The following is a 26,161-nucleotide window of genomic DNA, read 5'->3' on the forward strand; positions in this document are numbered from 1 at the left end:
AGAGGACAGCACAACATCCTACAAACACAAGAGTCAAGTTAGTGCATCATTCTGCTCTCCACATTATCCACACTCCTGTACCAACACCGGCTCTTACCGTGCTCACGTCTTCAATAACGACCACGCCTTTCTCCTGAATCTCAATGTCGCTTTCCGTGTTATTGTGCGAGCGGTACTCCTCACTCTCCGTCTCTACAGTACTGGGCTGAGAAAGGGTCCATCCATCAGTGTGTTAAAGTTTTTTGAAGTTAAATACTTCAAGTTGTTGAAGCGTGTTTGGCACATCCTGGTGCGACACTGATCAGGACATCTTTACAGTCCGTGTGCATTTCCAAATAATTCAGTGTACAGCGTTAAGCTGGAGGAGAGCACTGACCTCATAATCAGGATCCTCCTCAGGGCCGTCGTCCTCGTCAGCGAGCTCCTGAGTGAGCGCCTCCACCCAGGTTTGATGCTCTTCTTCCTCATCCTCGTCCAACTCGTCCTGCTTTCTCTTGCTGCCCTTCCCACAAGGTTTAGTAGGAGACACTCTGATTTCTGTTGGGAAACGAAGCCCTTTTTAAAAACCAGTAACCCTCATGTAGAAGCATTATGCTTTCTATTGCAAAAACTACTGATGCAGTGACAAACCAACACATCTGAGTATCTGACATCGAGCATTCATGGATGCCTTGTTGACAGACTGAGGGAAGGCATCCCCACAAGCCAAGAACAAGTGCTGCATTTTCCAGTCATGACCTGGTGCATAAAACCCAGCACATGTGCCCTGATTATCCATCACCTTCTTCTAATCTAACATCCACCAAACACACAGATATCACACCTGGGGAGAGGGAGCGCCCAATGTTGCTGGACACCGGGTATCCCAGGATGCCCTGCGCCCAGCGGGGCAGGACGGACAGCAGCAGGCGGGTGATCCTTCCCAGGCGCTTGCGGCCGGCGAGGCTCTGGCGCGCAGGACTGGAAACCTCGGGGCCGTTGAGAGCTTTCTCCTGTGGCTGCCGGAAGCCCAGCACCCACCCAACCCCGCGGAACGCACGCACCTGTGAGCGGGAGCCATGTTAGGTCGCATGTAAAGCGAACAGGTTCAATTAGACAAATGAAGCAGCTCGTACCACGATGCCGAAAGGCCAGAAGAGGCCGCGCAGCACGGAGCGAAACGCGCCGTGTCTCCTCACGACTGTGTCCTGCAGGCGAGGAGACAAAACAGGTGAAACTACCACGACAGCATTAACATGTCTTCGTAGTGATGGAAATCGTATCTAGCAGCTAGACCGGATTAAATCGACGACAGAGGCCACCATTACCTCCGTGTTTTCGTCCGGCTCCTGCTCCAAAGTGTCTCTGTGGGTCACTGAAGTCATCCTGATGGAGATGCGGGCCTGCGACGAGGAGGACGAAAAGCTGAAGCGCTGCAGCACGTGAGGGTTTTGAAGGCTGAAATGTACCCTGAAGCTGCCACCCTGCAGCCAATCAACAGGGACAAATGCACCTGGCGCAATCAGAGCGCACCAATGAACAAAACCCGCCAATTAACCTGCAACACGTGACCTGGGTGGACGTGCCTGCTGTGCGTCGCCATATTTCAAATGACTAGAGCATAAATGACTTATCTGTAAAGCACTTTGAGCTGCAATTCCTGTATGAAATGTAAATAAAGTTGTTTTTTTTTTTTTTTTTATTATTTGTGTCTGCATAGAGGGACCAATTTGTGTTTCATGCTGTTTATGCTAACCTGTCATTTAGTACTATAGTTATTTGCATAACGTTTTGTCATTTGTTATGTTATTTTTGTGAGATATAATTTAACTGTTTGAAGATTTATATCATTATTAAGCAGCTTTTACACTTCAGGTCACGTGTGTCAACCACGCTCCATATGCTCCATATATTCAGAATCAGAAATCCTTTATTAGCATGCTAATGTTAGCTTTGTCATTTGTTATTTTTGTGAGATATAATTTTAGAAGATTTATATCATTATTAAGCAGCTTTTACACTTCAGGTCACATGTGTCAACCACGCTCCATATGCTCCATATATTAGCATGCTAATGTTAGCTTTGGGGCTGCACGGTGGCGCAGCAGGTAGTGCGCGTGCCTCACAGCAAGAAGGTTGCCGGTTCGATCCCCGGGTCAGGCGGGGCCTCTCTGTGTGAAGCTTGCATGTTCTTCCCGTGCATGCGTGGGTTCTCTCCGGGTACTCCGGCTTCCTCCCACAGACCAAAAACATGCTCATTAGGTTAATTGATGACTCTAAAATTGTCCGTAGGTGTGAGTGTGAGCGTGAATGTTTGTCTGTCTTTGCATGTGGCCCTGCAATCGGCTGGCGACCGGTTCAGGGTGTACCCTGCCTCTCGCCCATTGTAGCTGGGATTGGCTCCAGCCCCCCGCAACCCCGAAAGGGATAGGCGGTATAGATAATGGATGGATGGATGTTAGCTTTGCCATTTTTTTCAATGAGCCTCACAACAGCTACACCTTGCAGTGAATGGGTGCAATAGAAGCAGCTAATCTCAGCGTATAAGTAGCCTAGTTTGTGTGCACTGAATATCTTTGGACTTGATGAGCATTATTCCCCATTTTCAGACATTTTTAGACCGAACAATAAATGTGTTAATTCAGAAGATAGTCATCAGATTCATCGCTAATGAAGATAGTCAATACTAAAGCAGCCTGAAATCATTTAACCAAGAAATGCTTGGTTCCCAAAAAATAATAACGTAACCACCAGATGCTCTGAGAGGCAGGCAGATGCTGCATCACTGTCTGCTTCTTAGCATATGAAGAGGTTTAAGAGAGAGGCCCATCATTATGCTTCCATACTTGACAAGCTCCTGATATGGTAACCATTTCCGCCTCTGGCTTTCATCACATGTACGCATATGATGCGTTTGGTGGAGTGAAAATGTGGGAAGTAGAGAAGTATAAAAGCCGCCTGTCATCTCTCCTCTTGCCAATCAATCTACAACCAAGCCTGTGTGCGAGGAGACTGGAAGACACTCAGTGATGGATAAGAACTCGGTCACACGGACGTTCAGCATTGGAGCTATTTGCAGTGGAACCAAAGCTTCAGATGATTTCAACACAGCTCGCAGGCACAGCAGCGCAGGGATCCGCGCACTCTTGTGGGCTACCAGCAGCGCAAAGTCCTTTGGGTGTTCTCTCGGATCGGACTCCCAGACAAGCCGGGAGAACATTTTTCCAAATATCCTGACACCTGACAGCATCCCACAGTTCACTATACCAAGTCTGTCTGTGCAGAACAGCTTAAGATCATTGGACAAAGAGACCGAGAAGGATTATGCAGAGTCAGAAGAAGGCTTAGGGAGTTTGGGGACTGAGCCAGAGTCGTCTCTTTATTCTTCTCCAGGCTGCTCCACGTTCTCATCATCCGCATCATCCACTCGCTTCAGTTTGGTTCTGTCAGATCGCAAAGCCGAGCGAAGTGTCTCAGACCCCTTGACCCAGAGGAGATCTGTTCTTCAGAGGGAGGTGTCTTATCCCTACACTGAGGCCCAGCACTGTCTGGACCCTGCCAGCAGAGCTGCCCTCTCCCTGCCACACTTAACCAAAGTCACCACCCCGTACGGCTTCATCACCTTGAGCCAGAGCCCACAGATGGCGAGCGAGGAGGCGCTCCTCTGCCAAGCTGGCCTACGGCGCTCGAACAAGGATGAGGAGGCTGCGCTCTGTCTTAGAAAAGCTCCTGGGATGAGGACAGCAGACAGCACGGGCAACTCTTCTCACCTGTCAGGAGACAAGAAGAGACAGTCTAAAGGCTCAATTGACTCACAGAATGAAGGGTCAGTAAGGGGAGAGATAAAAGCTTCTCCTGCCTCCTCCAACAGCGCTGCAGTTTCCACCTCTGCTACACTCAGACATGCAGACGGCAAGCATAAACGCCGCTTCTACGAGATTATAAGGAAACACTTCACCTCCCGCCATTAGGGTTGAAAAAGTGGGACTGATTTGCAGCAAAGCAGAGGAGTGTATTAACACACTTTGTTTAAATTGTGTATTTATCATGTAAAAAAATCGCTGAATGCCGTCAGTCTCCTTATGAAAGACACAGCTTGTGAAAATGTACCAGCAGGTGCCATTTAAAAAAATAAACCAATTTAAACTGCAATATTGAGTGTATTGTGTTTGCGTCTTTCAGGGTCATATTTAATTCAAAGTTCCTGTTTTTTTTAATTATTTATTTTGTCGAGGAGTTCAGAGGGTCATCGTTAAGACGCCCCTAATGGGCAGAATGAATCATCAGCTGTGTGTTTAAGGTTAATGAATTCCTGCACCACTTTCATGATCTTAAATGTCACTCCCTCTCTGCTCCTATTCAGCCTCCTGCTGAACATTTCTCTATAGTTTCCATTTAACCCTGAACTGCACATCCTGCAGTAGTGAATGTGCGCTGATGCATCCCTCGGGCAGAGAAACCAAGCAGTTCTCCTTCCTTCTTAGCATATGAAGAGCTTCAATGGAGAGGCTCTTAATGTCGGTCCACTAATGCATCCTTATAACCTGCATCCTCGACTCCCCCGCACACAGAAATGGGTGGGTAAATATCATTATGACGCAGATTGCTCTGGTCTAAGTGGAAGGTGAGGTGAGTCCCTGAACACAAGAATAGATTAAGGAGATTGAAATTTATAATCCCTCACCCATTGTGTTTGTGGTTTTGAGTAAGTGGTTTTACATAAATGCTTCAAGGGAAATAAGGGTTTCCGCTTTCATTAACTTAAAGTTCAATTCTTTAAAAATAAAAAATAAAAATACAGGAGTTGCCTAATGGAGATAAGGCTGATGTTAGAGAAATCTATGTTAGTCATTTTGAGAACACACACACACACACACACACACACACACACACACACACACACACACACACACACACACACACACACACACAGAGCAAGGTGCAGTGCAGTCAGTTTAGACGCTCAGTGTGCAGAGTTAATATTTTAAGCAATTGATAACACCATGAAATTTCCCCAGATGATTGTTTGCATTGTGACTATTAATAATCTGCATTACCAATGTTCTTTTTATATGTTAATGTGCAGATTAGGAGTTGTCATTAATTTGCATTTGATCACAGGATAAAGTCAGGAGCAAAATTCTTGTGTCATTTTGTTGACATATTAGACCGCTTTTACAGAGGGAGGTTTGGATTATTTATCAGAAAATATTGCCAACAGCCATTTACAAAAAAGCAATTTTAACTGTGACTTTTGGAATAAAATGTTGCATAAATCAGGCTATGACTGATATGTGAACAAAGTCCTCAGTGGAAACCTTCAGAATATAGGTAGGAGTTTCGGTGTGTGTGCGTGCGACAGAAAACAGCCTTTCGAGGTATGAGTCGTACAAAAAGTGAAGAGGGTGAGAATAGATATCGCCATGAAACCTCCCTAGCTGATTATTTACATTAAGAAAATCAGGTTTTCTAAAATGTTTATGTTCAAATGTGCAAATGAGGCTTTATCTAATTAAATACTCACTGATCTGAAGAAGCAGATCAGCTGAAAACCTCTCCAATGACCCATGCAGGAAAAAACAATGTTTTCACCTCTAGCATGTTCTCTTAAGCTTATTGAAAAAATGAAAGTTGCATGATTTTGCTTTATCCCCAAATTTGACTGTAATTTACCACCAGGGACCCTGACTCAGTGATATGAAGGGGCTGAAAAATACATCAGACACCTTTTGGAACATATTACAATTCAGTGCAGCAGCACCACAAACTGCATCCTCCAAAACGATCGTGTGCGTTGAGTCCACAGCTTTCTAAAACAACCAAAACTCAACAATATAACCTCCATGAAGGTAGGAGGTATTCCACAGCTGTTGGATTAGACTGCATTAGTTTTAGCTAGGTGCATTTTGGAAGCCGAACAAAAGATTTCACTCTCCTTTTGTACGGACAGAGAACTGAAAAGCAACAAAAGGCTTCTTTGTATTTCAGATTTCACTGTTTGACATGTTTGCTGGACGGCCATCACCAGTTCCTTTTCTCTCCTGTAAAAAATATCTGCCCATCACGTCCTTTTCTACAACAGACATTTTGACTTGTGGCAGGAGAAGAAACTGAAGCCATGAATGATCACCACACTGAACAACCACATGCAGAAAGCTCCTCTTCAGCTCCTTATTAGGCAGTTTTCATATGTGGTAATACACTGAGGTTCACATCACCGTCGCTCACAATATGCCTACACCTTGTGACCAAGCTTTTCAATGAGACGGTGGCTGTTATGGTCTAAATATAACAGAACTGATACTGAAGAGCCGTTTGAGAGACAACAGCTCTTGTGATGTGTGAGTCATTCAGGGATGGGAGCACTTCAGCAGCACACACTCCGCCCCGATAAGCTGTTGTGGGTGACACGACAGCACAAATGATGACCGTGCTCTCATAACATCTTACATACGTCCACTATACACCAAACAGGATATCCAAAATTGGCCACTGTATTGTCGGTTGTTTGTACACATATGACTTTTAAATGGCATCGCGGCGTGACACTTGATTTCTTTGTTGATATAAATATAAATGCTCATTGTAATGAAAACATTTTGACAACTGTTAGATGGATCCCTGTGAAATTTTATTCAGGCATTCATGACCGTGAGAGGATGAAACCTGATGGTGATTTTTTATCGTGTGTAAAGCTCCTTAAAAGAAGTGTTCCTTCCATGTCATCATTTATAGGACATACCAAATTTACATTCACTAAATTAAGTCATCTAACTACAAATATTTGTCCAAAATGCCCCGGTTGTGCAAGATGTGCATGTGCTTAACCGTCTCTGTCTTTATCTGCTTAAATATTTCACCTTTCCTTTAAAGTGAGTGAAAGCAAAAGCTCCCCCATGCCAGCACCAAGCCCTGAAGAGGGCATTGCATGTGTGCAGGCTCAAACTGCATCATCCGAAAGAGAGAAGTTCACGCTGAGGCCTCACATGGCGAATGTAGATCAACTGAGAAAAAGACAGAAACAAGAGTGCAAACTGGGGGGGGGGGGGGCTGCCTTGCTGTAACTGCTCCTCCCAGTTCTGGCAAGTTGAGGTTAGCTCAGAGAACAGTTTTGCCCTCAAAACAGACAATACTTTTCCGGTACCAACCTCAAGCTCCGACAATTAGAGAGAGAGAGAAAATTCACACAAACATGCGACTGCACAGACGAGAGAGAAAGAGGCAGAGGAAAGGTGACAGAGGGAGTAACTGATGTGAACGGGAAGTCTCTCAGAGAGCCGCTGAGTTAGCCACCTGTGAGCTTCACATACACTGTCATTCAGTGACAGCAGTCGACTGTGAGAGAGGTGGAGGAGCTGGTTAGGTGGTGTAACTTTGTATATTCCCGATGGCTTCTGGTCCTAGCAGCGGAGCGGAGGAGCAGCCACCAGCACTGCCTGTCAAACAGCACAGGTAACACAATACTTTGTCTCTTAAGGATCTTATAAGAGGTTTATGATGATTCTGCAGTTTCCCTCAAGGGGGTTTTCATGATTTTGATTTAATCTACAATCACACAATCCGTCATAGTGTGTCATAATTAATTGGGATAAAAGTGGATTGCACACATATATCATGCAAATGTCCTTTATTTGGTGATGAGTATCCTGCAGTGCATGCACTAAGGTGTGAAAAGCAGCACAGAAAAGCATGAGAACCAACCTTTTTGAGACTTTCAGAGATGCTTTTTGAAGACACAAACTGCACCGGAGGATCGCTGCAGTCTGTTCATGTACTGTGCACAGGGGAAGGCTAACGGTTTTGTTGTTCTGTGCATGTTCTTCCACAGGAGTCGTTCCTTCAGAGGCTCCAGCGTGGGGTCTGACTGTGACATGCTCAGCCCTGTTGGACTCCAGCATCAAAACTACTCATGCAACGATGTTTTCCCTGAGCCCACGGATTGTCATGCAGCCCAGTGCCCCATACACCAGCGCTACGGTGGGTTTACAGAATAATGAAGTTAGTTCAGGTGAGGGAGAGTAGCCGCACGTACTAAATGTCACTATAAAAGCAACTCCTATATGCAGTCAGTGCAATGGGAAAAGGTGATGTGTGGTTCATTCTTCTCAGTTCATCTTTCGCGTGGGAACTGAAAGAGAGGAAGTAACCGTCTGAAACTTTTACTTTCAGAACATGTGATATTCAGACATGTAACAGTGACTTGACAAGCTGCTTTCTGAGGGTGCAGACTGGTGTTTCCAAACTGTTGCATGTTCATTGCTCTGACCTAAATCCCTCTCACTGTGTTGCTCAGATCCTTCCCGACACCAGGTGAGATTTTTCTCCGACGGCACCCCGCCGCCTGTCCCGAAGAAGAGGTCAGCTCGCACCCTCTCCCTCCCTGGCACCAACGCACCTCCACTCTCTCCTCTGTCTCCACTGCAAAAACAGCCTCACAACTTTGACAACCCCCTCTACATGCTGGCACCCACACCCAACACTTACTTCCAAGAGGAGACAGAAGAGTTTAAGCCAGTCAGAGGAAGCCCTGTCCCTTTACCGTCCTTCTCCCAGCTGTCCTTTGACACCCCTGACGAACATCTGCAGTACCTCTTCAGCAGCTTTGACGACCAGAGGGCTGTCTTTCAGGGGATTCAGCACCGCCACCTACTCTTTCTGAAAAGCATGGCACAGAGTGTGGATGCTGGGATCCTGCTGCAGGGGGCCACAGAGAGAGACGTCAGCTCGTACCAGCCTCAGGATTTCCTGCTGTGTGAGGGCAACGAGCCAAAGCAGATCGGAGACGCAGTCTACTGCAGCCTGCACAGCCCCAAGTTCCCAGGGAGGGTGCTGGGTTTGAGGGTAATGCTGCAACTCTGTCATTCACTCCACATAGTTTACAGCACGTTCTGCGTGATGATGCACGATATTAAGATGTCCCTATGTTCTGTTGTAGCATACTCTGCTCACTTGCATTCACACTGTACTTGAAATTGTGTGTGAAAAAAGGGTGGTATGCCTATTGCACCTAGCAACCAGTAACACAAACATGATCTTTATCAACACTGGCAACTGTGACACTGACTTGCGGTACCAGCAGCACTTCCTCTAAACTGTCATCAGGTGTCACAACTGCAACAGGACGGCCAGATATCTTGTTTTTTTTTTCATGTGTAACACAAAAGCTGTCGCAAGTTTCCTAATAATGGCTTGAGTTTTATGAGTGTGCCTGTTTTCTGTCTTTCTGTGCAGGTCCACAAACAGACTGATGAAGCTTCCTCAGCTCCCACCAAACACCAGTCATCGCATGTCAATGTGCAAGATGTTATTGCTCATTTCCAGCCAAGCAACACCCCGAGGAATGATTCCAGCATGCTCCAAGCTCAAAATCCACCTCATCCTTTTAAACCAGGCTGCATTGCTGCTAAACCACCAGGTGGAGGCAGCACTGAGTATGATCATATGAATCTGCCCTCTGCTCAGTCTTTCCTCATGAGAGGGCACTCAGTGAGCATCGAGAGGGACCTGCCACACGCCACTTTAGAGGACTTTGTTCAGGACAGCAGCTCGCTGCAGAGCACAGACTGTTTGGATTATGACAGACAGGTGTGTGTTCTGCTGCTGCAGATCTTAAAGGGCTCCCAACATCTGCACAACATCGGTACCTCTGTGGCTGACCTCAGACCTCGGGAGATCTTTCTAGTGTGGCCCAACAGGCGGAGGGAAGAGGGAGGAAACAAGCTGGAGCAGGATGCTTCTGAAATGAAGACCAGCAGATTGAAAGGGGAAATGGAGTGGGAAAAGACAGAGAGAAAAGGACAGATCCAGATGTTATGGAGGACACACGGTTCCCCTCGTGTACTGTTAACCCCGCTGTCATCTGCTCTTTCTGTACCTCACCCCCACGTCTACATCAAATCCCAAATTGGAGCCCTAGTTCAATACTGCCTCCACTCACGGGAGAGCCTGACATCTCTGGGCTCAGTTCCAACTCTGTCCAAGTCCTCATACCGAAGAGGGCTTCTTCATCTGGCCTCTCTGCTCCAGAGTGAGAGCAGCGGACCACAGATGGCCGACATGGTGGCCATGCTTCAGGTGCTCCTCTGGGGGCCACATGTCCCTCTCTTTGATCACAGACGCCCTATGACCACCACTGTACACCACTGGTTGACAATCAAGCGAGCCCTGCTGGTGATGAAGTTGGCAGAGAGAGGGCTGATCCAGGATCAGTCTGCTCTGGATTGGGAGGACTGCATGTGCCTGCAGTACCTGTCATTTACAGACTCTGAGGCAGTTGTGAGCGTGTCCAGTCCGCTGTGGCTCACTCTGAACGTGGACTGACATTTATAGCCAATATGTGAACGTCGGTCTCGACATGAAATTGTTCATTTGATGACTCTTGGATATTTATCATCCAACAAGTCTGCATTATGTACCACAGTCAGAAATACACTAAGAATGTGTACTATTAGGATCCTCATATACTGCTCTTCATAATGTGAAGCTGGTCTGATAAAATGCTGCACATTTCTCCATGACTGAACATGTCTTTCTGTCATTAAAGGACCTGAAAACATGTTTTTTAAAATCAGCGTCTTACTTCTAGCAATGAAATCTAACATGAACAAACTATTTTCTGCCGAAGTCAGTGAACAGTTTTGGTTAATTCACACAAAATTTCTGTTTTTTGCTGTGGAGGACTCACAAATCTCACAGCCCACTCACACTACTGGAGAAATAAATGAGCACTTTTTGAACAAATATCAAACTTTGCTTGCCATGAATTTTCAGGTTTTCAAGGCTTTAAAGACTCCTCTGATGAAAATCAAGTTTTTAAACCTTGTTAATGTGTCCATATAGTGTTTTTTAGATGCTACAAGACACTTCCAGAGCAGTTTTGTCAGCAAACTTGTGCTGAAGTCCGATGCTGTTCATCCATTCATCCTGAGGACACAGCGAACATAAGCCAACATGGCTGGCCCATAAATTTATCTTACTTGTTTTTTATCTGATATGACCAAACATATCTGCAGTGCTGGATAAGCCGATATAAGGATTTTTTTTTTTTTCCACCAAAAGACTTCTAAATATTAATTTTGATGATCAGAAATGAGTTTTTAGGGGTTTCATTAATGCCTGCAGAGGAACTTTGAGCCAACTGTCTTCACTGTAATTCTTACTAAATCATGGTGACAACAGGAAGCGCTTGTCAGACCAACTCACAGCACCTGAAAACCACTTTCCAACAGCAGAATTGGGGGGGGGTTTTCATCTTTACCAAACGCACCCACTTAACGCAGCAGATAGACATGTGTGGAGGTGAGAAACAGGTGAGTGTGTGAAAGTAAGGCAAGCGGCATGTTCAGTTGTTTCCAGGTCGAACGATTCCTCGAACAGTGTGAAACAGGCTTTGAGGTTTTCTCTCGTTTGGTTGGTGTGTCACAAGTGTTCCCGATGTGCAGCGGCGCGTATAACGGTGAGAACATTTTTCCTTTACATGTGGTCAGACAGCACGTCACATGACCCAGTTCTTTCAGAACACACTGACACCTTCAACCCTTCGACGCCGCACGTCTGCATGACTTCACCAGACCACTCTGTAAGGTGAGCACTTTTATTTAGTTCAGTTACAACATGCAGATTTCTATCAAGTGAATCAAAGCAACAAATGAAAATCATGCACACATTAAAAAAATCAATATAAACAGGAGAATCAAGTGATAATTACTATGAAACATACCTACTTACATGAGTAAGATGAATTTAAATTTCTCATAAATATTACACTGTGGAGATGATCATCAGGGTGTTCAAGGAGGGTGAATGGGAAGTCAGCACTACACATCATGGGAAGTAATACAGTGGCGAGGACACATTGCCCGGGTATTATGTGGGCATTTTGCTTTACATTCCTGGTATATTAACATCTTACCCTAGTGCAAATATCATTGAAACACAGCACATGGTAGATAAAAGTAAAACAAACACAAAGGACCCTCTGACAGGAAACCTCAACCATACTTAACTTGGATAATATATTCATTTCCAAAAAATCATAAAGATGTGGGTATGGATTGAAATAAAACCAAGAAAAAAAAAAAAAACTTTGTAACTGCTCAGCGTCATTTAATCATCATCAGAGGAGTCTCGCTCGATGCTGTAAGCCATGAAGAAAGCGTCAGGGCGGGAGGGGACGAGAGGATGACCCGGTCTCACAATCTCAAAGCCCAGGAAACTGAATGTACGTAGCAGGGATGCTGAGAGGAGATGAGAAGTAAATGTCAGATTTCTGATCTTCATGTACTCACACACTACTGAGAAGTATTTCAGAGCTAGTGTACATACAGTACATCACAGCTGAGAGTGTGTGGACAAATAATTATAAAAACACAAACCAAAGTAAGTTTGACAGTCCTCAGTTTCCAGCATGTTGACATTTTATTCACTTTTTGAGTCAGATATTCCTTTTTTAGCTGCAGCATGCACATTCTGTAACATATATTCACTTAAAGGCGACCACTTCCTGTTTATAACTAATTCAAAACACTGCTGCCAACACGGCCTCAGAAACAAGACCACATCACCCCTATCCTCGCATCTTTACACAGACTCCCTGTTTGTTTCAGCACAAGCTTGAAATTTCTTCTTATTGTCAACAAATCTCAAATTTGTTCTTAAATTTAAAAAAAGAAGAAGAAGAAAAGCCAGGGACAGGCCTTTCTCTATAGACAGGTGGCTCATTTACAGGTACAAAGTCAGCATCTAATCTGACAAGATGCCACATTTAAGGGCTGGTGATGCCATGCGAGGGGAAAATATTTGACATCTATTCTAACTGTTAACGCTTCAGGTATAATTGACCTTTAAGTTTTGATTCTTGTTGTCTGCCATCATTCAGCTCTGCTTCTTGTGTCCCTAATCAAGCAACTTTTTACTGTCCTCCTTCAGTTTGAACCAGCACGTTTCCTCTCTTGATCCTCCAATGTATATTTTGACTCACACATCCGTATCAAAGTGTACTTAGAGTAGTGCCAGTGTCATCTGTCCCTCCTTAGATTCAGATTTATCTCCAAAAGAAAAATCTTTAATAAAAATATATGCAGAGAAAACATCCAGACTTTGCCACTTTCGAAAACAAATACCCTTAAAAAGACATATATTTTCCTTTTTTAACAGCAGTTACAAATAAATGTGTCAATCAACTACTGATTGTTACAATAAGCATTAACAGACAAAAGCGACTCACCTCTATCGTCACGGCTCTTGTGAAAACAGATGAACACGTGATCAACCTGCAGCTGCTCTTCTGCAAATTCCAGCAGAAGGGCAAAACTAAAGAAACACAGTGAACAAAAAGCGTTAATGTATTACAGGAGGGGTGTTAATGAATTTCAGAGGAAAATAATTATTCATGCCGGCCCGAGTACATTTCTATGACTCATACCACTGCATGAAAACAAGATTGTCCAAAGGTTTGAGGACAATAACTTGACTTTAGTCACTTATTTGATTATTCAGGCTCTAAACACATTCTTTTACGAATGATTTTTACATTTACAGACATGTTAAATTTTAAAACAACAGCTCAATGTCAGTACAGATCAAGGAAATAAAGGAGTAGAGCTGCAACAATTCATCAATTTGTTGACAACAATCAAATTAATTGCAACTATTTTCATAAGTGATTAATGAGTTTGAGTAATTTTTCGAGACAAAAAGGCAAAATTCTCTGATTCCAGCTTCTTAAATGTTAATATTTAATATAGTTAATATATAGGACACAACAATTAATTGATTAATCGAGGAAAATAACTGACAGATTAATCAACAATGGAAACAATCGTTAGTTGAAACCCTACAAGGTTCTGCTTTTACTTCAGCAATTGATAAAATCTTTTAATTCGTTCATTTATTTGCAATGAATCAATAATTTACCCTTGGCTTCATTTCAATTATCAATCAAACTGTTTGTTCAAAAGCATTATCTTTAAATTGCTGCCAAAAAAGTTTTGATTACTGACCTGTCTTTGCTGCCCTCGGGCAAAGCTCCGGGAGGGATTTCAATATAAAGGTTCCCTCCTTTCAGCGCTGCCCTCCAGACACAGTGCTTGCCTTCAGAGCGACGGGGCTCAAAGAGCAAGAACCGCACTCTGCCGTTGGCAGGGGGAGGCTCCTCAAGAACCAGCAACTGAGTGTCCTGGAGGACAGAGAGGAACCGTGTGAACAGGAGAAATGCATTGAGTTCAGGTGCCATCAGGAATAAAGTCACAATGACAGAATGGTTGAAAAACCATTCATGACCACTTCAATTATCTGATAACAGAAAGGGAGATTATTATGATAATTACAGGTTCAATTTAAATGAATGAATGAAATAAACCGCAGGCATAGTTGTGTGCGACAAGAGGATGAGTCTCAGGTGAAGTCTGGGACATGCGGATCGTTATCAAACATATTTTAATCAGCGGTCTTGTAGTGTGACCAGCAGAATGTGCCGATTGGTCACCAACATTACAGTGGACGTTACGCATCTTACAGTAACAGTCAGATATTACAAAAAGACTGCCTGTGATCATCTGCAGCAGAAAAAAATACTGACATCATTAGTTTGGCTGAGGTCAGAGAGTGATATGATTAAAAACTGCTGAATCGCAAACTGCTTTTGTCCTTCTGCACCCGTCAGCCCGAGGTAGGTCCACACCGCTTTACCCCTTGCCCTAATCAAAACACACTCCCACTAAGAGAAGCCAACGTGCCGTAAAAATGGTAATAAAAAAAAAAAAAAAAAGTGTTTGAACTTACAGAATAGAATAGCTTAGCTGAAAGATTGCGATCCCGCTGGTCATTCCCTCGCCCACCTGGGATCTTCAGGGGTGGGAGAGGGGCATCAGGAGCACCACAGAGGCCCCGGACACGGGTTACTGCAACAGCGGGAGCACCTCCTGGTACTGGAGATGGATGAAACAAACACACACACAAACGGAGCCATCATAAGCTGGATATTCACTGGAGGTTCTGCTAACTCCCAATATAAAGAGTCGGCTTGGCATACATTATACTGTTGAGTGACTCATCTCTGAGATTATAGTAAAACAGTTGCTAAGGCTGAGTGAGTCTTAAGAAACAAACTAAAAGGCCTTGGGGTGGGGGTGGGGGGGTGTCACAGTTCAATCAGTAACTGTGCTCACCTTAGGCACAGACATTTGTATGATGTGTTGACTGATAAACATTTGACTTGGCCACATTCAATTAACAGACAAGAAGCAGTTTCATGCTACCCTACAACAGCCCTGACAACTCATCTGCTGTTTTTGCTTTTTTTTAATACTTGCTGGCTGTAACGACTTAATTTCCCCAATGTGGGATCAATTAAGTCTTATCTCAAATCTTATCTTAAAATGTCACAATTTAGTCTTTTGTCTTTCAGTTAAATATTCACCAACACCCACTGAGACAAATTTTGTTTCCATCTCACAAAGACATCATGATCATCATAACTGTGCCCTGTGGAAAAATGAATCGTTCACGTCGGAAGTGAGATGTTGAACTTCCTAAAACTAAGGCCTGTCGGGTGCCTTGGTTTCTGTGAGTTAACTTTAAGCTCGTCACATGATTCTTTGGGTAAGGCTGCCAGAAGAGCAGGCTCTGTTTGTCTAACCATTAGCCTACATTAGTCCTGCACTAGCAGCGTTGCTCCAGTTTACAACAGACAGGGACAAAAACTGGTTTAACGAGTGAGATCAGCCATTTTAATTCAGAAGCCAGTCAACGTGCACTATAGCATTCACTTGGCTTGCTTGCAGATGTCTGTGTGTGCGGCTGCATACATTTACAGTGTTGAGAGTTAAGCCTATTCTCAGAGCTGGTAATGGGAAGACAACCCATTAACACAGCAATGCTGCCACAGCCACACACACGCGCTCAGACACTCACAGATGCTCTCTTACGCAAATGTCACTACTGTGCTATATGTGGACCAGATGTGTGAAAAACAAATGAGAATCGCTGTCGCTCCCTAACTTTTGATAACTGAGTCAATATGCAATGTACTACCTATTCCCTGGTGTTGCAAGGCATTGATCGCGAACTAACACACATCCTCTCTCAATCCAATTATCAGATTATGCAAAACAGCGACACACCATCTTTACACACAACCATCAATGCCTCTTCTGCATTAAAACTAAGACAAAGCACAAGGACTTCAATCAACGCATCCATTCACTTAACAGCATTCTTTGAAATCCCAGTGTTCACAGCACGCAGCACCGCACATTCATCCCCTGGTCACATGAGCGAGTCCCTCAAGCTTCTGCTTACATAAGAGCACCATAGCCATTTCTGAATATCATGTAAAAGGACCACTCATCTCTGGTACGATATGATTATGGAAGTATTATTACATATTGGCACTTCAGATGATGTAACTGTTTTACCAACCTCACTTCAAAGTAAACAACAGGATCAGTAGCTGTGAGGGAATCAGTTTAAAAGGGCACCTGCTGATGTCTAAAAAAAGCTTTAGCTTTAAGAGCGAAAACAACTGCGTATCTTGTGATTCTCTTTACACATTTTACACAATCTTTAACAATCTATCATCTGAGTGTTGCATAGCAGCACCTATAATGTTACCTTAAATGCCAAAAATCAACAGAAAAGTCTGAAAACAACTGCATATCTATTAAACAATGAATGATTTCTGTGTACAATATGTCATCATTGGACTCAACATTCCCTGCCCCCCTCCACCTCCCCTTCGCAGTGCAGTGGAAATTTCCTACGGGTCCTTCACAACACTAACGTTAGAGCTCGGCAAACAGCCTCGACCAAATTCTTGTCATAACACGACTGGGGTTAAAGAAAATTCCCCCCTTGGCTAATCGTTGACAAGTTGCTGAAAATTATGACCATATTCCAGACAACAAACCTCTCTGTATTTTCATTTCCACTCAATCGCCGCATTTAATTGTACGTGAAATAACAAACAAGCAGTCTCCGGAGTCAGTCGGCTGGTTAATGCCCCCATAATGAACAATATGTTAGAGCACATCGCGAAGGTTATTCTAAATGTTAAATTATCTCGATTGATTGCGCAGCAGACCAAACTGGTTCATCCTTCCAGACAAGTTACGGGATATCAACGCTTGCAAAAAGCGAAGCCTTTGGGCGAAACGGGAAAAAAAAAACTGGCCATGAAGCCACAAATGATCAATTCAGCCATAATTTTAACTACGTTGGTTAGCAACAAGCTAACTTTACATAACGTTACGTAAATAATTATATCCCCCGTGTAATCTTACAACATCGTAGTCTTTTACATGTGAAGTATATTCAAAATATTATGACGCTATTGCCACGGATAGTTGACGCTACAAACCCCAAAATATGAAAACATCGCTGATAAAACGAAACCTAAGCGCTAGCCATTACCGTTAGCTAACGCATTGATTCCCTTACGTTGACACTTACATGAAAGATTGAGCCAACACACTCATAATAACCGATTAAAAAGTTATTCCAGTTGTATTACGCAAGGTAGCTTAATATATAAGAAGCTAGAGAATTCATTTTAAATTACCAAGTCGTCAATTCTAACGTTAGCTAGCTAGCATCTCAGCATTTAGCTAGCGCATTTCTGTGGCGTTTCACATTTTAGCTTGAGTTAGCTTAGCTAGCTAACTAGAACATGTATGTCAACAGCAGCGCTATGATTTTGTCTATTTGCAGAATACCAATGACATACAACCGAAAGCAACAATTCTGTGATTTAGTGCTTTTTAGTTCATTCGTTTATTGAAGATATATCAATCCATGCGCCACCGCCAATGTATTTTGGAAATGTCAACTGAAATCAATAGCGCTGTTATGTAAACAAGTAACACGGTAATAGCGCTAGCCACATCTAGCATATACCGTGTCGCCTAGCTAGGCCGCGGTTTTTAAACTTAGCTTAGCATGCTAAGTTAGCTTATAACAATTCACAATGACTACGACAACATACCTTTCACTTTCAGGTTTATTACTGGATTGCTCAATAACAGGCATCTCGGATAAGTTTCTCTCTTTTTCTCTAACAAAACAATGACTATTCAAAATCGTCTGTAGGTTAGATTTAACCATCCGGCCAGCGTCAGCACCAGCTGCTCGCTCTGTCCTCTCCTCTTCGCCTAATGTTGGGCTGGGAGCGGGCAGGCTGCGGTGTTTGACAGGGGAGTGTCCCGCTCCTCATGACGTGTTACTGTGAAAATATGACGCAGTTAATGAGCCACATTACAAACCACCGAGTACTCTGTGAGTACTGGTATTTATGCTCAGTGTTATTACTGATGCATTCAAGTGTGTGCACTATTTTACTGTTTAACCTGTGGGATCTGGAGCTAAATTTAGCAACGTGCTGTTAAGTGGTTTAATTTTTAAGCATTGTATATTATCAGCTCATTGTGTTTTTTACTGTAAAATCTTAGTTTGTACACTGGTAACTCTACCTCTCACACAAATGATGTAAAAAGCATAGCATTTCCCTCTGAAATGCACAAATATAAAGTACAAATATAAAGTAGCATAAAACAGGAATACTGAAGAAAAGTCCAAACACCTCAAATTTCTATATAAACATGAGTAAATGTACTTAGTTACTTCCCACCACTGGTTCCAAACACATTGGTAACAGGTGTAAAAGAATAGCTCTATTTTATTCTTCTTCAACATGGAAATATTGATAAATAGGTCAAAGTTTCATTATTTGATGACATCTGGAATCAAAGTTTTCTTTTCAGTGGAATATAGGCTAATGCTAGTAACCTCTGTCACCTATGGTCCAAGCACTGGTAAGTAACAACAGTACAGCAGCTGTCATCTGTGCCTGTCAGTCAAAGACCGTAGTGCAGGCTGTGTATGACACTGTCTCTGGTCCCAGCAGAACAGAAATCACCATGAACACAACCACACCAACCCAAACGTCAGTGGTGAGGCACGTCTGAAGGGGGAGATCAGTAAGTTTCTTTTTTGCCTGAGCAGAGGTTCATATTAAACTAAACTCTGAGTGTCTTTAAATCCTCTTTGTCCTCTTCAGCTAGCTGCAGGTGCCTATTTTAAGCTGTCTTATGTTAGTCTTTGACATGCAGTACAATCTGAAAGACTGTGCACATGGCAGCACAGGCACATTAACTTTGCAAAGACTTTGATTTCCTGTTGTTCAGTTGCATGAAAAAAAAAACCTTTATTTTTCATCTTAACTCACAGCTTTATTCTGGATCCAACTTTCAATTTAAACCGTAACCTGCAGGACTTTAGCAGCCAGAGTTGGAACATCTGAAAACATCAAGAGTAAGAAACATGTCCGCCCTGAACAACCATCTGAGTGAATACTGTGGCAGCGAGTACTTGCATCTGACTCATTTGTGCGTGTCCATAGTGTCTTATGACCGGATTCTGTCTATCGAAAATCTGAGTGATGTTCCAAACCCGTGGAAGGGAGTCACTATGAACCGCTGCTTAGTGCTGGCACTGGCCGTACTGCTTGTGAGCTCGACGGTCAATGAACTCCACGGTGAGTAGGAATGACAAATAAGATGTATTTCTAATGCTGCAGAGAGTTTTAATGGGTTTGAATCTGCATTAGTGGACACTAGATTACTGTGCTTCTGCCTCTAACATCACTTTCTACTTTGATGTATTTTTAGTATTAATCCTATAGTCATTCTTACCTGTTCAAGTCTCTCAAGTGGCTTTTATATTGTTTTGTTTTCCAGATGCTATGGATTATTTTGTTGAGGAGACAGGCATAAGGTCTTTCATCGGGAGTCTGCAGGATGGTTCAATAACTCAGGTACTGTCTACCTGTGGAAAACACTTGCAGGTGGCATCAGCCATCAGTTTTACCAGAATCTGGAAATAAAGAGACCCTGAAGTAGCAGCTCAGTGCAGGGATGAGCACAAACACCAGACTTCACTCTTAATTCTTTGTTATTTTACTGCTTTAAGTCATCCAGTTTACTGCCCATTTTCAAATATCCTTTGGTCTTCAAATAATCTACCTAACTTCATGACCTTGACAGCATTTAGGTTTGATTATGCAAGATTAATGCTAGGCTAATTAGCGAAAAGCATTAGCAATCATGACCACTCAGCATCAATAAAGGTATGTTACAACTGAACAATAAAATAATATAGAATACTTGCTCTTTTCAATGTTGGATTTTCCCTTAAGTACAACAAAACTAAACGTGAAATCACAAGATATAAAATCTAATATCTGAAGTGACTGCGTGTTGTTTCCTGCTGTCTGCCTTCAGATTTCCTTATGGGACAGTTTCATGTGGTGGTGGGGATCTGAAGAAGTTGGAGTGATAAGAAGAAGGAAAAAGCCGATTGGACACAAAGCAATCCTGAAACCCAAGATGAAAGAGTGATTTGTATGCAGCTGTTGGATGCAGGGTCAAAAAAGATGTCAAAACTCTCACAAGAACACTGTTGTCAATATAATTAGCATTTAATGATAATATAAAGATAGAGAGTGTTACATATAATCCATTTCTGTTTGTACTGTGCACCATTCATTTTGTCTGGCATGTTTATCACATTTAATACATATTTTTAAGTCACTCAATCAAATTTACCTTTTAGAAATGTCACTTAGCACCACCAGTAGTAGTTTTATAAGAATATAAGGCGATAAGAAGTTTAGAAAAACAATATAAACAAAATATGTACAAACATATTAACTTCAGATAAAGATAAAGACCTATCATGGATCAAACATATTTTTGGTTTCAGTAAATCATTTTTAAGTGTGCTGTGTGCATTCACTGCAAATAATACATCGTCTCTATGTATATGTCAAAGTATAAAGCTGAGAGACCTTTGTGAGGTAACATTTACTACCATTAATACTGAATAAATAAATGACAGCAACATTTAAGTGACACCTTTCCTCCACCAAACAGGCATTTGGTCAGTGACTGTGAAACCAAACATATGAAACAGCTTTGTGTCACAAGCGGAAACAGCATTTAACGACATTCGCACTCCTTCGCCACCACATTGCTTACGGTGGAGATGGAAGTCTCACCAGGTTCTCTGAAGTCCACCACCAGCAGGTCTTCGTAGGCCACAGGCACACAGCACGGCGCCCGCTCATCCACGATCGCGTTCAGTGTAATGTGGCTGTCGAGCAGCACGGCGTGGTTGCTGGTTTTGTCCATGGGGGAGTCACAAGAGCCGTGGCAGTTCTTGATGTTGGCAGTGTTTGGGGACACAAGATACTTTTCAAGGGACACGGTTAAGCTCCTCAGTCCACATTTTCTGTCCCTCACTGGGCTGCTGGGGTCAGCTCGGGCCGCCCGCAGTCCTCTCTGCACCTCATACGTACGGACCACCGTCTGAAGGGCCTTCAGCAGGAGAAATGCGCGGTACTGGCTCTCTCCTGTTCTATGCAGGAGAGGAAACAGAGGCATCAATTAAAAAAGTGATAATACAGGATCTTGATACCAAAGAAATTGACATTTCTCTCAGACGTTGAACCAACCTAAACATTGACAGACCAGTCAAAAACATATTGTCACATCCACTATCATATTCACTTTTATATTATTAGTAGTTAAATAAAGGACCAGTTGTATGATTCAGTGGTGTCTGGCAGTGAGGTTGCAGATTGCAATCAATTGAATCCACCTTGCTTCACCCTCCCTTTCCAAGCATGTAGGAGAATCTTTGCTGGCTGTGAAAAACCCAAAAGGTGCTCTCTAGAGCCAGTATTTGGTTTGTCCGTTCAGGGCTTCTATAGAAACACTACAACACAACTCCATGGGAGAGGACCTGCTTTCACGTGATTCGACACTAATAAAAACCTCATATTTCATTTCTGCTGATAAATGCCTCTAAATCTTACACACTGGTCCTTTAATAAAATCCACTTTTGGAACATGTTGGAACATACAAACACCTCTTTTAGGACACTGTTTTTTGTACACATCACCTGCTGCCGGTTCCTCCTTCGGAAACACGCTGAGTTCTTTGAGCCTCGCCAGTCTCTCTGTAGCTCTCTCACCCACCTCCTCTTCTCTTAATACCTTCATTATCTTCATCACAGTCTGCTCCAACTTCTGCCTGAGCTCCTCCAGCAGTGCAGGAGACAGGGCCAACTCTCCATGTTGCACCTGAAACATGGAGCAGCAGCTAGTGAAGGAGAAGATGGTGAGGGCAGAGGAGTTGATCAGATCTGCCAGCAGGGTTTCGCTGGAGGATAAGCTAAGTGTCAGGGGAGGCTGGGACTGTAAGGAGGTCAGCTGGAGCGGAGAGGACTCAGGGTGGTCCTGTGGCATGACATCACCCAGGAACCGCTTGAGCTCACAGAGGAATGAGGAGGTCTGTGAGGAGGCCGGGGACGAACCTGAAGCATGCGTATATCTGAGAAAGAGAGTAAAAAAGTGTTCCCGTTCTGATAATAGTTTGGTAGAATTTCAAAAGGGAACATGAAAGACAACCTTGTATCAGTTCCTCTTTCCCCTGAGAAAAGCAGAAGTGGAGCCATGCCAGTGTTACTTCCTGATTTTCCACCAATAAGGAAGTTTTTCAGACTTTGCTCTGCGAAGAGAAGAAATGTGTCACATGCACTCTTCATGAAACACAAAATGATAGCTTACTCATATCATGTCTTACTCATATCAGGGGATTTTGTGTCAACAGAAATCCTCCAGTTCTGGTTGACGTCGCCCTCTGATGCTTTTCCTGTCAGTATCATGTACCGTGTTTCCCCTGAAATACACACAGACTAGAAAAGACAACAGGAAATCAACAGGGATATCTGTGACAAAATCAAATACGCCAGATTTAGGAACTTCGGGACAAATTTTTCAATCATGCAGACCGTCTTTTACCTGTATGTCAGGCTGCAGAGACTGACTTGTGAAAGTGGCGTCCAGGTTTTCTACTGCGAGAAGACCTTCAAATGCCACGAGCAGCACAGGTTTCTGCTTGAGCAAAGGAGACTGTGGGAGGTCAAAGGCCAGCTGGAGCATTCCCCTCTCATCCTCTTCTGCCACGTGCACTGGTTGAGAAAGCAAGGCATGACATAAGAGTAAAAAAAACAACACTCAAGCAAAAGTGATTGCAATCAGAGAAACGTTACCTCCAGCTGGTTCCAAAACCTCCCATCCATTTCTCTGGTTTGTGCTTTTTTCCTTAGAAAGCTCTAATAAGACCGAGCCTGACAAATGGTCAGATTCTGTGCAGATTCCAAAGAGCGTCAAAGTGCTGTTCGTGAGTTCACCGTCTTCCCCCACACCTTCACGCAATGCTGCAAACATGTCATCCACAAAGCACGGTGCATGGCGAGAGACACGAGTTTTAATGTCCAAACCATCTCCGCTGTCTGTGGAGCTCGCTGTGTGGTGGTCTCCTTAGATAGAATTGGGAAAAGAGCAAACACTAATTACACACTGAAAAGCAGATTAAAGCACGTGCAAACAATCCTTTTTTGCACGAAACACACCAATTGACAGGCTGCAAATGTAAAATATTTAATGCACAAATTTCGTTGGTTTCAGCCGTGCAGTCTGACCTGTCACTGTGGAGTCATGGGCCGGGATCAGTTGCTGTCCTTGTAAGACCTGCAGGGCCAAGCAGAGCCTGGTCCAGCAGACCATCAACACTCCACAGTGCAAGACCAACATGCTGCACTGTCTGTGCGCCTGTGTGGTCAGACCTTTCACAATCGCTTGTTTTGAATGGGTCAAGCTCACGCGGATGGGAGTTATATCCTCCCGCCTTCCCCTCTCACTCACTGGGGAACACACTGCTGAAATAGAAACATGTGTCCTTGATTATTTAGACTGTGGATTCTATTTGTGATGTGCGTTCTTCACCTCCAGAAGGCAGTTTCGTTGGGAGCTTTCAAGACTTTCTCATGACCCCATAAAACAAACTGTGTCTCGGACTGGAAGGTGAGAGGTGTCCTTCATGGCTGTACAGCAACTATTTATATTCAAGGCAGATATGGAAAAGACATTCATTTCAGTGCTGATATTGATAAAAACAACCAAACTGAGCAGAGTGGCTAAGGGTAACACTGTTGAACTTGCACTGCAGTTAAAATACACCTGTAGTGCAGAACTAAAGCTCCAAGTGTGTTTGATGATTAGCATCCAGCTGATTGAACATTTCCGAGAAAACATTGAATGTTGCCTTGTTTGAGGTTGATGCTCTCAGGACAGAGCACTTTGGTTAAAGTGGTTTTACGGAATAGTTCAACATTTTGGGAAACTCTCTTACTGAGAGTTCGATGAGAAGATCAATACAACTCTCATGTCAGTGTATTACACATAAAGCCGTACTACAGAGAAGCTTATCTTAGCTTAGCATAGCATAAAGACTGGAAGCAGGGGGAAACTACTAGCCTGGCTCTGTCCAAAGGTGACAAAATAATTATTTCCTTCTTAATGCGTATGAGACCATCTGTTCTGTTGTGCAGAGATAGTTTTAGTATATAGTAAACAGCTCTATATGACTACTGCATTAGTCCATATTGTGGTAAATAACTTCTGAAATGTGTAAAAAGAAATGAAAGTCCATCATTACTTTAAGACTTGAAGGTCAGTCAGTCCAGACAGAACTTTGAATATATCTTTAAGTGCCGTCACAAAAACAATCAAGCGCTCTGATGAAACTGGCTCTCATGAGGACCGTCACAGGAAAGGCAGACCAAGAGTTACTCTGCAGCAGAGGACAAGTTCATTACAGTCACCAGCTTTAGAAATTGCCAATTAGCGGCACCGCAGATAAGAGGCCACATAAATGCTTCACAGAGTTCAAATCTCAGCATCAGCTGTTCAGGGGAGACCGTGCGAATCAGGAATTCATGGTTGAATGACAGCAAAGAAACCATGAGAGAGACCATCGAGAGGGAAGTCTGTACTGACGGTCTGATGAATCCAAATGTGAGGTTTTCGGTTTGGATGGTATCTGCATGTGTGGTTCTGAAGAATGGTGTGCAGGTGTGGGGGTTATTTGTGGTGACAGTGTTGGCGATTTATTCAAAATTAAAGGCACATTTCACCAGAATGGCTACCACAGGGTTCTTTAGCGACATGCCATCCCATCTGGTTTGTGCTTCCTGGGATCATCAATTGTTTTTTCAGCAGGACCCAAAACACACCTGCAGGCTGTGTGAGGACGATTTAACCATGAAGGAGAGTGATGGAGGGGTCCATCAGATGACCTGACCTCCACAAGCCTAAACCAAAGTGAGATGTTTGGGATGCGTTGGACCGTAGAGTGAAAGAACAACAGCCAACACGTGCTCAGTATACTGTTGGAGACTTTTGGAAAAGGACGAGCTCATGAAGCTGACTGAGAGAACGTCAAAGATGCCATCAAAGCAAAAGGTGGCTGCTTGAAGAATCTAAATAACTCCATGTGTTAATTCATAGTTTTGATATCTTCAGCATTAATCTGCAATGTAGAAAATACTAAAAATAGGAGCACATTTTGCCATCACACACACACACACACACACACACACACACACACACACACACACACACACACACACACACACACACCAGGTACTTTCAGAGAGGAGCGTGAACACGATCAGATCACATGACCCGTCTGATTCCTTTCAAAGAGCTGTCACTCCCATCACTACTCTCGCAGCTGCAGCCTTGTTTTGCAGACAGTCAAGGCCTCATGTATCCCAAGAGATAAAGCCAAGGCTCATTCTTGTGCATCACAAATCTTCAGCAAGGGATGACAGGAACTGTTCATTATTCTCTTATGGCTGCAACATGTTATCAACAGTGTTTGTCGGACATTTCTTGGCAGGTACCACATCTTCCCATTTCTTGGAGGCGGCAGGGTGAGGTGATTTCTGTATGTCTGTACTGTGGGAATCTGGACTGAATACAACAACATAATCTGCAGTAACTCTAAATATGTTTAGTATCCATCACTATTAGTGGCATCTACATACTGTGGCTCTCATCGTTGGGCTGTTTGGATCCCGTCCACGCCTGCTGAACATTGATAAAACTATTGAGGACATTGTCACATGTGGGTCCAGGTGAGGGGCTTCAGCACACAGGCTTGTAGTTGAGAGATTACAGGCGCTCTGGCACAAAACAAGTGCACACTTCCTTGATTTATGGTGCTTGGAGCTCAAGCTGTTTGTGAGAAAGCAAAACTGCACAGCGCTCCTTTTAAAGCA

The 26,161-nt window shown here is 43.4% G+C and overlaps 3 protein-coding genes and 1 long non-coding RNA gene across 5 annotated transcripts; 2 read left to right on the forward strand and 2 right to left on the reverse strand.

The window, feature by feature from the left end:
- The first annotated feature begins 7,282 nt into the window (after positions 1-7,282).
- Positions 7,283-10,516, forward strand: LOC139330480 (inactive tyrosine-protein kinase PEAK1-like). 2 transcript variants are annotated; one of them, XM_070961403.1, is made up of 5 exons: positions 7,283-7,431; positions 7,808-7,956; positions 8,273-8,289; positions 8,410-8,820; positions 9,211-10,516. In XM_070961403.1, the coding sequence occupies exons 1-5, from the start codon at positions 7,367-7,369 to the stop codon at positions 10,297-10,299; spliced, it is 1,731 nt and encodes a 576-aa protein (XP_070817504.1). In that variant the 5' UTR covers positions 7,283-7,366; the 3' UTR covers positions 10,300-10,516. The 2 variants fall into 2 exon arrangements, with proteins under 2 accessions (XP_070817504.1, XP_070817503.1); XM_070961402.1 differs by having other exon boundaries at positions 8,273-8,820.
- A 1,042-nt stretch (positions 10,517-11,558) lies between these two features.
- Positions 11,559-18,145, reverse strand: oaz1a (ornithine decarboxylase antizyme 1a). Its single transcript, XM_070961463.1, is given in 6 exon segments — positions 11,559-12,215; positions 13,205-13,290; positions 13,980-14,155; positions 14,761-14,847; positions 14,849-14,906; positions 17,960-18,145. Coding segments are annotated over 6 exon segments (657 nt in total). The 5' UTR covers positions 18,079-18,145; the 3' UTR covers positions 11,559-12,084.
- A 749-nt stretch (positions 18,146-18,894) lies between these two features.
- On the forward strand, positions 18,895-19,451 carry LOC139329936 (uncharacterized). The gene is made up of 3 exons (XR_011602116.1): positions 18,895-18,950; positions 19,201-19,284; positions 19,373-19,451. It is a non-coding gene; the product is annotated as an uncharacterized lncRNA (long non-coding RNA).
- Positions 19,452-20,755: 1,304 nt separating this feature from the next.
- On the reverse strand, positions 20,756-23,923 carry amh (anti-Mullerian hormone). Its single transcript, XM_070960649.1, is given in 7 exon segments — positions 20,756-21,382; positions 21,935-22,378; positions 22,381-22,542; positions 22,618-22,729; positions 22,836-23,005; positions 23,087-23,356; positions 23,519-23,923. Coding segments are annotated over 7 exon segments (1,683 nt in total). The 5' UTR covers positions 23,631-23,923; the 3' UTR covers positions 20,756-20,969.
- Between the last annotated feature and the right edge of the window lie 2,238 nt (positions 23,924-26,161).

This window comes from Chaetodon trifascialis, chromosome 4 (assembly GCF_039877785.1).
Source record: "Chaetodon trifascialis isolate fChaTrf1 chromosome 4, fChaTrf1.hap1, whole genome shotgun sequence".
Classification (NCBI taxonomy): Eukaryota; Metazoa; Chordata; class Actinopteri; order Chaetodontiformes; family Chaetodontidae; genus Chaetodon; species Chaetodon trifascialis.